The sequence below is a fragment of the Lithobates pipiens genome, unplaced genomic scaffold (assembly GCF_037356315.1).
Source record: "Lithobates pipiens isolate NorthernLeopardFrog02 unplaced genomic scaffold, aLitPip1_a1.2 Scaffold_18, whole genome shotgun sequence".
Classification (NCBI taxonomy): domain Eukaryota; kingdom Metazoa; phylum Chordata; class Amphibia; order Anura; family Ranidae; genus Lithobates; species Lithobates pipiens.
Window position 1 is genome coordinate 252,818,148 of NW_027507758.1, and position 12,464 is coordinate 252,830,611.

Sequence of the window (12,464 nt, forward strand, 5' to 3'; positions counted from 1 at the left end):
ACAACCATTTGCATTGCAGTTGCAGAGCAGTACTTGTATGATACTACCTATCGATTACGATAGGGCGTAATTGCTAGTTCTGGATGTCTTATTTCTGGGGCGTAATTGCTGGCACGCAGACATACAAAGCATGGGGACCACAGCATATGTATAACCCCATAGAACTGCCTATGCAACGTTTCGAGCTTCTTCTATCTTTTATTCATGAGTACAGGCAAAAAAGTTGAGTGTACAGGAGCTGAACAAACAACAGCTAACTGTGAATGTGTTGTTGATACTAGAACAGAGATGTCCCTTGACAGTGCGACATGGACTTACACATCTCAATTCCTGACATTTTTTTTTCAGAATTATTTAGATACCTGTCAAAAATCAAAAGTTTTTGTCATTCTTGATACCACACAAGCCAGGGTGATGTATACAGTATGTAAACCCAATCACTAATATTTTATATAAATTTTAACACAGTTATATCATTATCAAGTAATTTTCAATATTTTTACTCTGCAGTGATAAAATAACAATATCTTGTAATCCTGCCATTGAGGCCCTTATCCAGGTAATTCCTGCAATAAAGTAGTTACCCTGTCACACAATCTTTCAATGGAGACTACAAGTGTCCATTTAAACATGCTACACAGGCATAGTCCTCTGTGGTCACTAACAGAAAACATGACCTGAGTAATTCCACACACCTATTGCAAGAGTACATGTAGACAAGGAATGGCTGAAAAGAGGCTGGAGGAGATCAGTAACATGGAAAAGCAACAAGGGATCAACAAAATAGTAAAATAATAAAACATAAAAAACCATGACAGTAGTTTATGGTACACAGTGATTGAGCAAGTTAAAGGCCATTAAGTTAGAGATTTTATCTACCTTAAAAAGAATATTGCATCACATATCTGACTGTCTCATCTGAGAATCTCTTCTCTCACCCTACAGGTATGTGCTAACTGAACCATCTCCACCCAAAAACTGAAACACTGCTATCTGCTTTTCATGTTTGTCTTAAAAATGCTGGTATGTTGTTTTTGCTTAACAGTCTGTAGCCCTGTCCACATCACAATGCTTTATTATCTGCCTTGTCTTACCCAAAATTATGGCCCCTCTAACTTTAGTGCCCTCTTGCTAGCCTGTTTCTGAAGTTAGAATTTAGCCCTGTTAACCATCCAAGCTTTATTACCTCCTGATTGATAATTGAAATCCACCCACACTCCACCCCTATCAGTATAAAGCTAAGCTTCACTTTGGGGGAAGCTATTGCTGGGGGCACACTTGCAACTGGGGGTCTTTCTCCAAGTGGGGGGGATTTCAATAAGTGGAAGCACTTCTGACTCTGCACTTCAGCGAAGGTACACTAGAAAATACTTTGAAAAACACTGCAAAGACAGCAGGTGACCTCGTTTAACCCTTTAGCACTTTCTCCTTATAACATGCATTTTCTACCACTCCTTCTGACAGCTCTGTCCTCTATACTAAAATTATCTCAACTCCGCCCCACTTCTCCCCCCCACAGCATATATATATCACCCTCACTTCTGTCCTCTCCTTATTACTGCACCCACCAACTCCTGCTAATTCTAAATCCACGCACACTAAAAATCTCCAAGACCCTGGGGCATGTCCCTTCATATAAATCTCACTCCCATATTGCCTCCCTCACCCTCCTGCTTCTCCTAACCTCTGGAGATATATCCCCAAACCCTGGACCTCCATCATTAAACTGTACCCATCACCCTGCACCCTCTGGCAGCAGCCGCAATCAACACAATTTAGTTCCCATTTCTATTCTTCCCAAGACCAGACTCCCTTTCTCTTGTGCCCTTTGGAACTCCCGCTCTGTCTGCAACAAACTCACCTCTCTACATGACATCTTTATCGCCAACTCATTTAACCTACTCGCCATCACCGAAACTTGGCTCCACGAATCGGACACTGCATCTTCTGCGGCCCTATCCCATGGTGGTCTTCTTTGGACTCACTCCCCTAGATCCAATGGACATAAGGGAGGAGGTGTTGGAATCCTTCTAGCCCCACATAGCACCTTCCAGGTACTTCAGCCACCTCCCTCTCTGTCACTCTCCTCTTTCGAAGCACACTGCATTCGTCTCTTCACTCCAATTTCTTTAAGAATAGCCGTGATCTACAGGCCCCCTGGACCAGTATCAACATTTCTTGATGACTTCTCTGCCTGGCTACCCTACTTTCTTTCTTCTGAAATCCCCACAATCATTCTCGGGGACTTCAACATCCCTATTAATACCAACACCTCTGCTCCTTCCAAACTTCTCAGCCTAACCTCCTCCTTTGACCTGAAACAGTGGATACATGATCCTACTCACTCCGAAGGCAATATCCTTGACCTCGTTTTCTCTCACCTTTGCACTCCATGCAACCTCTCTAACTATCCATTCCCTCTCTCTGATCACCACCTTATTAGTTTCACTCTCTCCCTCTCCTTCACCTCCTCTCCCTCCAACCGCATTAAAGTTACCCGCAGAAACCTACGTCATCTCAAGCCTTCTCTTCTCTACTCTGCTATTGACAACCTCTACGACAAAATCTCACCCCTATCCTGCACCAACCTAGCCACTTCTGTCTACAACACTTCACTTCTGGCCTCTCTGGACTCACTGGCCCCCCTCACTACACACAGAATCAAGCCCCGACCCCTTCAGCCTTGGCAAACAGATGCCACTAGAAGTCTGAAAAAACTTAGTCGTGCTCATGAGCGCCTGTGGCGTAAGACCAAGTCTCAGAGAGATTTCAACCAATATAAATCTGCCCTCCAAAATTACAATTCTAGCCTCCTCTCTGCCAAGCAGAACTATTTTATCACTCTCATCAGCAACCTATCATCCCGTCCCCGTCAACTCTTCTCTACTTTCAACTCTCTACTTCGTCGTCCACCGCCTCCTCCCGCCAACTCACTCACTGCCCAGGAGATTGCTAATCACTTCAAACAGAAGATTGATACAATTCGCGTGGAGATTTCTACTGTTCTGATACCCACCACGCTTTACACATCATGCCCACAGGCACTATCATTACTTCCCTCTTTCAACCCCACCACTATAGACGAAGTTGCTAAACTACTTGGTAATGTGCACCTTACCACCTGCCCTCTGGATCCTGTTCCCTCGCAAATGCTGCGTTCACCCTCTGACTCTATGCTACACTCTCTAACTCACATCTTCAATCTCTCCCTCTCTTCTGGCATCTTCCCCAACTCTCTAAAACATGCACTTGTCAAACCCTTACTTAAAAAACTCTCACTGGACCCATCCAATCCAAACAACCTACGCCCCATCTCCTTGCTCCCCTTTTTATCCAAACTACTCGAACGTCTGGTCTACAACCGACTGAGCATCCACCTCGCTGATAATAGCCTTCTTGATCCCCTTCAGTCTGGATTTCGTCCTCAACACTCCACAGAAACTGCTCTCCTAAAACTAACAAACGATCTACTAACGGCCAAAACCAATCGACATTATTCTGTACTCCTCCTCCTGGACCTCTCTGCTGCCTTTGATACGGTTGACCACCCCCTCCTTCTCAAAAAACTCCACACCTTTGGTCTCCGTGACTGTACTCTACGATGGTTCTCTTCCTACTTATCCAACCGCACCTTTAGCGTTTCTTACAACTCTACTTCCTCCTCTCCTCTTCCTTTCTCTGTTGTGGTCCCCCAAGGTTCTGTTCTTGGACCACTCCTATTTACAATCTATACCTCCTCCCTGGGTCAACTGATAGCCTCCCACGGCTTCCAATACCACCTCTATGCTGACGACACCCAAATCTATTTCTCTACCCCTCAGCTCACTCCCTCTGTCTCCTCACGTATCACTAATTTACTATCAGATATATCAGTCTGGATGTCACACCACTTCCTCAAAATCAATCTATCCAAAACCGAACTTACAATTTTTCCTCCCCATATGCCCCTTCCCCTGATCTCACTGTCAAAATTGATGGCACAACCATAAGCCCATCCCCTCATGCCAAGGTTCTAGGTGTAGTCCTGGACTCTGAACTCTCCTTCAAGCAACACATCCAATCACTGTCCAAATCCTGCCGCCTCAACCTCCGCAACATCTCCAAAATACGCCCCTTTCTAACTAATGAGACAACAAAGCTCTTAATTCACTCGCTGGTCATCTCTCGCCTCGACTACTGCAACTCCCTTCTCATTGGCTTACCTCTACATAGTCTATCACCTCTTCAATCCATTATGAATGCCGCTGCCAGACTCATCCACCTTACCAATCGCTCGGTGTCTGCTACTCCTCTCTGTCAATCCCTCCACTGGCTTCCACTCAGCCAAAGAATTAAATTCAAAATACTAACAATTACATACAAAGCCATCCACAACTCTGCCCTCAGCTACATCACTAGCTTAGTCTCTAAATACCAACCTACTCGTCCTCTTCGTTCCTCTCAAGACCTCCTGCTCTCTAGCTCCCTCATCACCTCCTCCCATACTCGCCTCCAGGACTTTTCCAAAGCCTCCCCAATCCTATGGAATGCCCTACCCCAATCTGTCCGCTTATCTCCTACTTTATTAGCTTTTAGACGATCCCTGAAAACACTTCTCTTCAGAGAAGCCTATCCCACCCACACCTAACTGTATTTTCATTTTCTCCATCAGCTCATCCTCCACAGTTATTACCTTTTGTTTCAACTTGACCCTCCCTTCTAGATTGTAAGCTCTAACGAGCAGGGCCCTCTGATCCCTCCTGTATTGTTTTGTATTGTAAGTGTACTGTCTGCCCTCATATTGTAAAGCGCTGCGCAAACTGTTGGCACTATATAAATCCTGAATAATAATAATAATAATCACAACTGCATCAGACTTGCATTTTAAACACATACACAAAGTACATTCAACAGATTAACATGGACATTTAGCCAGTCTACAATGTAGGGTTGGGGAAGTGCCTTTTCTTTTGCTTACTAAATGTATAAAACCATTTAAAAATGCAAAATACAGGGTATATGAGATAGTATAGTACAGGGGTATTATAGGGAGGAATAGTGCCCCATCGTTGGCATCATTTGAAGGAATGCTCCCTCATCATTGGTATCAGTGGGAGGCATAGTGCCTCATTGTTGGTGTCAGTGGGAGGAATAGTGCCTCATCATTGGTATCCGTTGGAGGAATAGTGCCCTATTGTTGGTGCCAGTGGGAAAATGGTGCCTCAATGTTGATGTCAGTTGGCAGAATAGTGTCTTGTATCAGTGAGAGGAATAGCACCCCGAGGGCTGGGATAAAAGCAAGCAAAGGGCCGCATCCCCCAACCAGGCCTCAGTTTGGACACCAGTAGTATAATATGCTGTATATAGTATAGCATAGGTCCCTGTGTGGTCTAGGCCTTTTTGGCAGCCATGGAAGTTACTTTAGAGCAAATGTATCCTGTAAATCGAATAGTAAGCTCAGGTTCACACTGATACATTGCAGCAATTTGCAGGTAACTGTGTGCGTTACTGCAGCACATGAAAATGCATGTTGATACATTGCGGCGACATTAATTTTGATGGCACTCCAACATGCCCCTTGCCAATGCCCCTGTGTTGCAGCACATTGCATTGTGGCACATTATGTTGCAAAGATAATGTTGTCACCTTTTTCTGGTGCATTTTGTTGCATTTGGCATGGCATGGGCTGTCTCGAACAATTCCTGCATATCACGTTACTGCACTGTAAGAGAGTCCAGACAGATTCAGTTCTGGTATGGACAATTTAATTTTTAGATCAAAAGTAGATCACTTTTTCCAGTTGAACTGAGCTTGCCAGTAATCAAGTATATTAAAGAAGAGAAAAAAAAAAGTTAAAAAGGAGGCATAAATGTAAGTTGCATTGTAGAATACATTGTATCTCATGTCTACACTGGTTAATGCTGCTTTGTGTCTGAATTTTTCATGGTATAAATATATGTGCCTGAAGCAGGGGTGTTAGAAGACAGAGATTAGAGTAATCACCTTTTCGCCTTACATAACCCTGATAAATCTGTCAATTAGCCTACTGCCCCACCAGTGAAAATGAAACTGTGTCATCTCATAAAAGACAGGTAATCTGAGTTCATTAGCGTACCATAAAGAAATATGCTATGTCCAAATAAGCCAAGAAATGTATTGCAAGATACCTGTGTGTAAAGCTACAGATGGAAAGGGAGATTCTCTATCTCCTGAGTCACTAGTGAAAAATGTGCTTATTAGTTATTACACCCAAAGTCAACATTTTATTTCTAAGGTAATACACTGGAAGCTATTTAATCTTAATTAAAGTGAAGTCGCTACTTTGTAAATATATGTAAGTCAGGAATCAGAGATTGACAACTTCCATTTGAGGCGTTTCCCAACGCAATTTTAGTTCATGGCAGATTTGGTTTAGGCAGAAAACTAATAGGCTTCATACACATGGCTTTTGGCATATTAAAGAGCTAAGTACCCTTCATTTCCATTTTAGGAATGTTAAACCCATATGTTTCAAGGAGTGCTGACACTTTAAAGATGCTGCTTGCAGTCCTCAGCAGTTTATCGTTAAACATCTGCATTTAGCATTTACATTGATAAACTGGAGCTGAAGGGTGTTTTAAAGGCTTTGAGAAAGTTTCTTGAAGCTTGCTGAAAGCCAGCGAACAGACGGTCTCCCTCCTCTCTACCCAGCAGGTTAAAGGAGAAGTACAGCCAAAGCTCGTCTGGCTGTACTTCTTGTGTCGAACACAAGAGGGCAGCTCGTTCTGCACTCCTTTGACCCATTTTCAGCAGACAGCAGGCTGAAGCTCACTGTCGGCTGATGTCACAGAGCTCAGGCAAGATCATGACAATGAAGTCAGGATCCGCCCACATGCCTTGACCAGCACCCGGCTCAGCCTCCCAGCTAGATACTGAGAGCCTGAGTTGCCTGCTCCCATCCCTCCACAGCCCAGCACTACAGTGAGTGGGGGGGGGGGGGCAGAGCAGACAGAGGTGACTGACAGTGACCTGCCCTCTGCCCAGGGAGCTCTGAGAACTGAGTAATCAATGGTGTTTGATCGCTCAGTTCTCAGTCTTAGAGCTAGCAGGGGACAGATACAGCATGGAACCAGGCTCAGGCAAGAGCTTGACAATGAAGTCAGGATCCACCCACATGCCTAGACCATCACCCAGCTTAGCCTCTCAGTGAGCCTCTGAGAGCCTGAGCTAGCTGCTTCTGCCCCCTCCACAGCCCAGCGCTCCAGTGAGAGATGGGGGGCAGAGCAGACAGTGGTGACTGACAGTCACCAGCTCTGTGCTCAAGGAGCTCTGAGAACTGAGCAATCAGTGGTGTTTGATTGCTTGGTTCTCAGTCTTAGAGCTAGCGGGGACAGTAGCAGCATCGGACTAGGCTCAGGCAACATCGCGACAATGAAGTCAGGATCTGCCCACATGCCTCAACCATCCCTCGGCTCAGCTTCTCAGTGAGCTCCTGCCCCCTCCACAGCCCAGCACTCCAGTGAGCGGGGGGGGGGGGGGGGGCGGAGCAGACAGTGGTGACTGACAGTCATCAGCTCTCTGCTTTCTGCTCAAGGAGCTCTGAGAACTGAGCGATCAGCAGTGTTTGATTGCTCGATTCTCAGTCTTAGAGCTGGCAGAGGACAGATGCAGCATTGGATCGATGATGCATCCACCTAGGTAAGTATGATTCTGAAACCCCCCCATACTTCTCTTTTAAAGATAACTGGCAACAATGCAACTGATAAAGAAGGTAGTACAGGAAGAGAGCCCAGGAAATTATCAGCAATATCATCATGTTTTTTGCAATTATGGAACAAATATAACAATCCACTTTGTATATTTAAGGGACCTAAAGATGTCAGCTGAACCTTAGATTTTGCATACCCTTTATCCTCTTGGACCTTGACTTCACGGTTCACACAGCCCTCTAAACACTTCATTCATTCCCTATCTAAATTGTGTCAAGTGGAGAAAAGTGATAACCATTTTTTATGTTCTAGCTACAGTATATACTGCCTAACACCACCTGGCTATTACAAATCAAGATAAGATATACAGGCACCCAGAAGAATGCCTCCTACTCCTTATTAGCCCCAGAATTCAGTAGTGTCTAGATTTATGTGACAGCAGTAGGAGTCCCAGCATCAGTACAGTCAAAATCTTTCACTAAGAGCTCTCGAAATCCCAGAAGAGCCCTTGTTCAGCTTTACAGTCTGCACAAATATGTAAAAAACAACAACAAAAGTTTCTGTAACTGACAGGACTCTATTTACTGGGCATTAAATTCTCACTCATTTTCAAATTAAATCACACATTTAAACTGTATATCATAACCACTTTCAGTATATTTTTGCAGCTCATGGCACACTATCAGCGAATCTCTTGCTTGCCAAGCTGCTGGCAGTCTTCAGTAAACTCCGAACTTCAAGCACTCCCTCATTATAACTCACACTGATATAACACTACTACAACATGCATATGCGCAAACTTTCATTTGAAAAAAAAAAGAAAGAGTGGAAAACAGGGACCAACAAGAATAGAATGTACTGTATACAATTTCCATAAAACTGGTTGTAATCAACTTTTTAGGACTTTTAAAGCCCCATACACACTATCAGATTTTCTGCTGAGTTTTTCCTTGGGGTTTACCAAAACCATGTTGTGCAAGAGCCTGACTGACTGCATACACATTGAAACTCCTAAGGTTTGACCTCATATTATATGGTTTTGGTAAATCTGAAGGAAAAACACAATGGAAAAACTGAAAGTGTGTGTGGGGATTAATAGTTTTCATCATAATCTACCTAAATGATCTATAAAGGAGTTGAAAAATTTGAGACGACTGTGTAAATATTCACTTCAATAATCCAAACATATGAAAGGCAAATTCCTGTTGACTTTTTATTCTGCACATGATTGGGTATTTAAAGTGAACAAGAATTAACTTTCTGCATGATTGGATAATTGAATATTCAATGTATTGTGTTAGGTTTCTTAACTCCTTAAGAAAATTGTCCCAATTATGTCCACAGCTTTATGCATTTATGTTAATAACATATCATTTTAAAAAATTTTGGCAGAAGGCAGTGCACACACTCATATAATAAATGCTTCATCTCTCTGTAATATTTGCTTAATGCCAATGATATCTTTACTTTGAATGTCTAGGTAGAGCTTATTGCAGAGAGTATGCCAAGAAACTATTTTCACGTGGCTTGTGGCATTAGGGATTTAAACCTCAAAAATCTTCAAACCCAAGCTTCTAAAAACATGAAAAGAAAACTTTTGACATAACTTTAATAGCTAAGTTTAATTTTTTTTTCTATTTTTTCTATTTTATATGTTTACTTTTTAGAAAGAGCATTTCAGTTCATAAAACTTTTTACTTAGCCAACATCAGTAGCACAATTTTTGAATGAAAGCTGTAACTGTTTGGGCTGTAATTATTTTACATTGGCTCAAAGTACATTGCTGAAGCTCTGTGACAGGATAAAGGATCACATGATGATCTCTTACCTAGCATGCGCACACATCTGGCATTCTGGTCTGGATTATCAAATGAGATTTCTCCACACCTCTGAAAGGACAAACATAGTTAAGCTTGTTATGTTGATCATAAAATGTTAAATATGAACAATAATAATAATGATAAACACCACTGAAACCATAAGGTAAAATTACTTTAAGGCATTAACTTCATTTCAGATTACAGTACTCAAATCATCTAATAAATGATTTCTGATTTTTCACTGTCTGAACTGTTGCTCTTTGCACTGGTTTGCTAATAATAAGTTCAAAAGGCCCAAGGCAGTGACCAAAAGCGAAGAATCAGAAATGATGATAGCAAGTTAATGGCACTTTCCATACAATCATTGAACTTCTCATTGTATAACACAAATCTTAACAGCACAAAAATATTAGTGCAGATATTCAGGGGACAGTACAAAAACAAATCACCAAATGCAATTTGCAGAATTCACTTTAATAAAGCCAGATCATAATCAAAAAGATTATGATTGGCTTTTAGGATACTAACCTTTGCACTTAGGATTTTACTTCTTAGGCCCCATACACACTATCTGCTGATTTTTTCCTTCAGATTTACCAAAACCATATAAAATGAGGTCAAACCTTAGGAGTTTCAATTTGTATGCAATCAGGCAGGCCCTTGCACTACATGGTTTTGGTAAATCTGAAGGAAAGAATCAGCAGAAAATCTGATAGTGTGTATGGGGCTTAACTCTATTTTATGAAATGTGCCCAAGGTTCTTTTCAATGCATGCTACCTTCCAAAAACTTTTTTTAAAAATGAAAAATGTAGATGATAGAGAACTGGCTTAAAGAAAACAAAGTGTTTACCAATTCCTCAAATTCAGAATAGTCAAAAGGTATACAGTAGGTGGCATACCCCTTAAATTCATGGGTAAAGGTATTGTTTTTGTGCTTCAGTATAGATCAGTGATTCTCAACCAGGATTACGTGGAACCCTAGGGTTCCTCTAGAGGTTGCTAGGGGTTCCTTCAGCGTTGGGCAATTTCTGTCTCTAAGATAAGTTCCCAACTCACACCATTTATTTTTTAGGTTTCTGTAAGGAGGTAATAATGACCACAGGTGTAAGGAGCATTCTTCCCACTGACCATCATACTAATGTATCGTGAGTTGTAGATTTCAAGCAGGGGCTCCCCCCCCTCGAGACCAGAGAACTATTTCAAGGGTTCTTCTATGTTCAAAAGGTTGCGAAAGGCTGGTATAGATGAATGTAAAGTCATGTATTTGAGGGATGAAAATATGCATGCAACATACATTTTGGGGGTAGGGGTCAAATTAGGCGAATCAATCATGGAGAAAAAATTTGGGATTCTTGTAGATTAAAAAACAGAAGACAATGCCAGCCTGCAGTTTGCAATGCTTGCTAAAACCTCTTTGAATTAAAAGTATGGATTCAAGTGAAGACAATGTTGCCCCTACACTTAGCTTTAGTACAAACTAAACTTTAATATGCAGTTCAGGTTTGTCCATCTGTTAACAAGATTTCATGGAATTGGAAAGAATGAAGAAATACATTAATAGTGGGCATGTATTGCAAATATTGCAAATATTGAATGTACTTGCAAAACTTTGAGATCACACCATGAACAGAAACCTATGAAATTTGGACTATGAATGCTAATCTCCTTCTGAAAATGCTTGTCGCCTGTCTTTTTCTCATTTCAAAGCTTTAAAAAAAAAAAAAAATCAATAAATATCCTTTAAAATTCAGCAATAGTGCAAGTACCTGAAATTCCTTCTTAGGTTATTCCCTATAGTGTAGATCTCAGACTGTACAAGGAAGGGACTGTAAGGCTCTGCTGCATGTATATGTGCATACAAGGAACGTGTTGACAGTAAGAGAGAGAATATTTCATCACTTTGCTGCTATTTACTTATTGTGCAATTATAGGCAGAGGTCTGCTGTAGCTGCTGACTTTTAATAAACACTCACTTGCCATCCCCGCCGGGAGAAGACAGTGATCATTGCTAGTGGCTATAATAGCTGCTAGCCATATTTGCGTGTAAAATCTGGCAGGCTGGTTGTACTCAAGTTGATTGATTTAGCCTGCCCATACATGGTTCAAATCTCAGCTGGTTCCTGCTGAACTGGCCAAGATTCAAACTGTCTACAGCTAGTTTTACAGTCATTTCTGCTTATCTTTAAAACATGGAGAAAAAAAATAAATAAAACTGCTTCCCCAGGAGCAGTGTAGTGTATGTAGTTTTTTTATGCTTTTTTTTTTCTGGGACCCAGATTATGGGTGTTCCACTGGGATCCTGAAAAGTGTGATCACCAATAAAAAACACGCAAAATAACATTTTGGGACCCCTCTCCCCCACATATTGACTTTGGCACCCCGTTAAGGGCTCTGATCGACAGGGTATACACCACTGGGTTAGAATACCTGAAAGGAAGGGGCCACACTACTGCTATTTGCTTCTTTTAATAATTACTATTCTTCTCTGAGTGACAGCATTCCACCAGACCCAGTCTTCTTCACTAACACATTTTACAATAATGTAGGGCTTATGCCGCATACACACGATCGGAATTTCGGCCAGCAAAAGACCGATGAGAGCTTTTCATCGGAAAATGCGATGGTGTGTATGCTCCATCGGAATTTAGCTGTCCAAATTCCTGCCAGAAAAGATTTGATAGCATGTTCTCAATTTTCCCGATGGAAAAACCTTCTATCAGAAATTCCGATCGTGTGTATGCAATTCTGACTCGCAAAAACTCACGCATGCTCAGATTCAACTACGAGATGGAAGCTATTGGCTACTAGGTATTGAACTTCCCTTTTCTAGTCCCATCGTATGTGTTGTATGTCACCACGTTCTTGGTGGTTGGAATTTGGTGTGACCATGTGTAGGCAAGACAGTTTGAGCGGAATTCCGATGGGAAAACCATCAAAGCTTTTTCTAATGATCGTGTGTATACGGCATTAGTCTGG

At 41.9% G+C, this 12,464-nt stretch overlaps 1 protein-coding gene across 1 annotated transcript in view; it reads right to left on the reverse strand.

Annotated features, from left to right (window-relative positions):
- PDE7B (phosphodiesterase 7B) overlaps nucleotides 1-12,464 on the reverse strand; it is a 473,856-nt gene that overhangs the window by 284,829 nt on the left and 176,563 nt on the right. Inside the window, exon 2 of the mRNA XM_077486808.1 lies at nucleotides 9,496-9,556. Within this exon, the coding sequence (XP_077342934.1) occupies nucleotides 9,496-9,556 (61 nt within the window). The remainder of the gene's footprint in view (nucleotides 1-9,495; nucleotides 9,557-12,464) is intronic.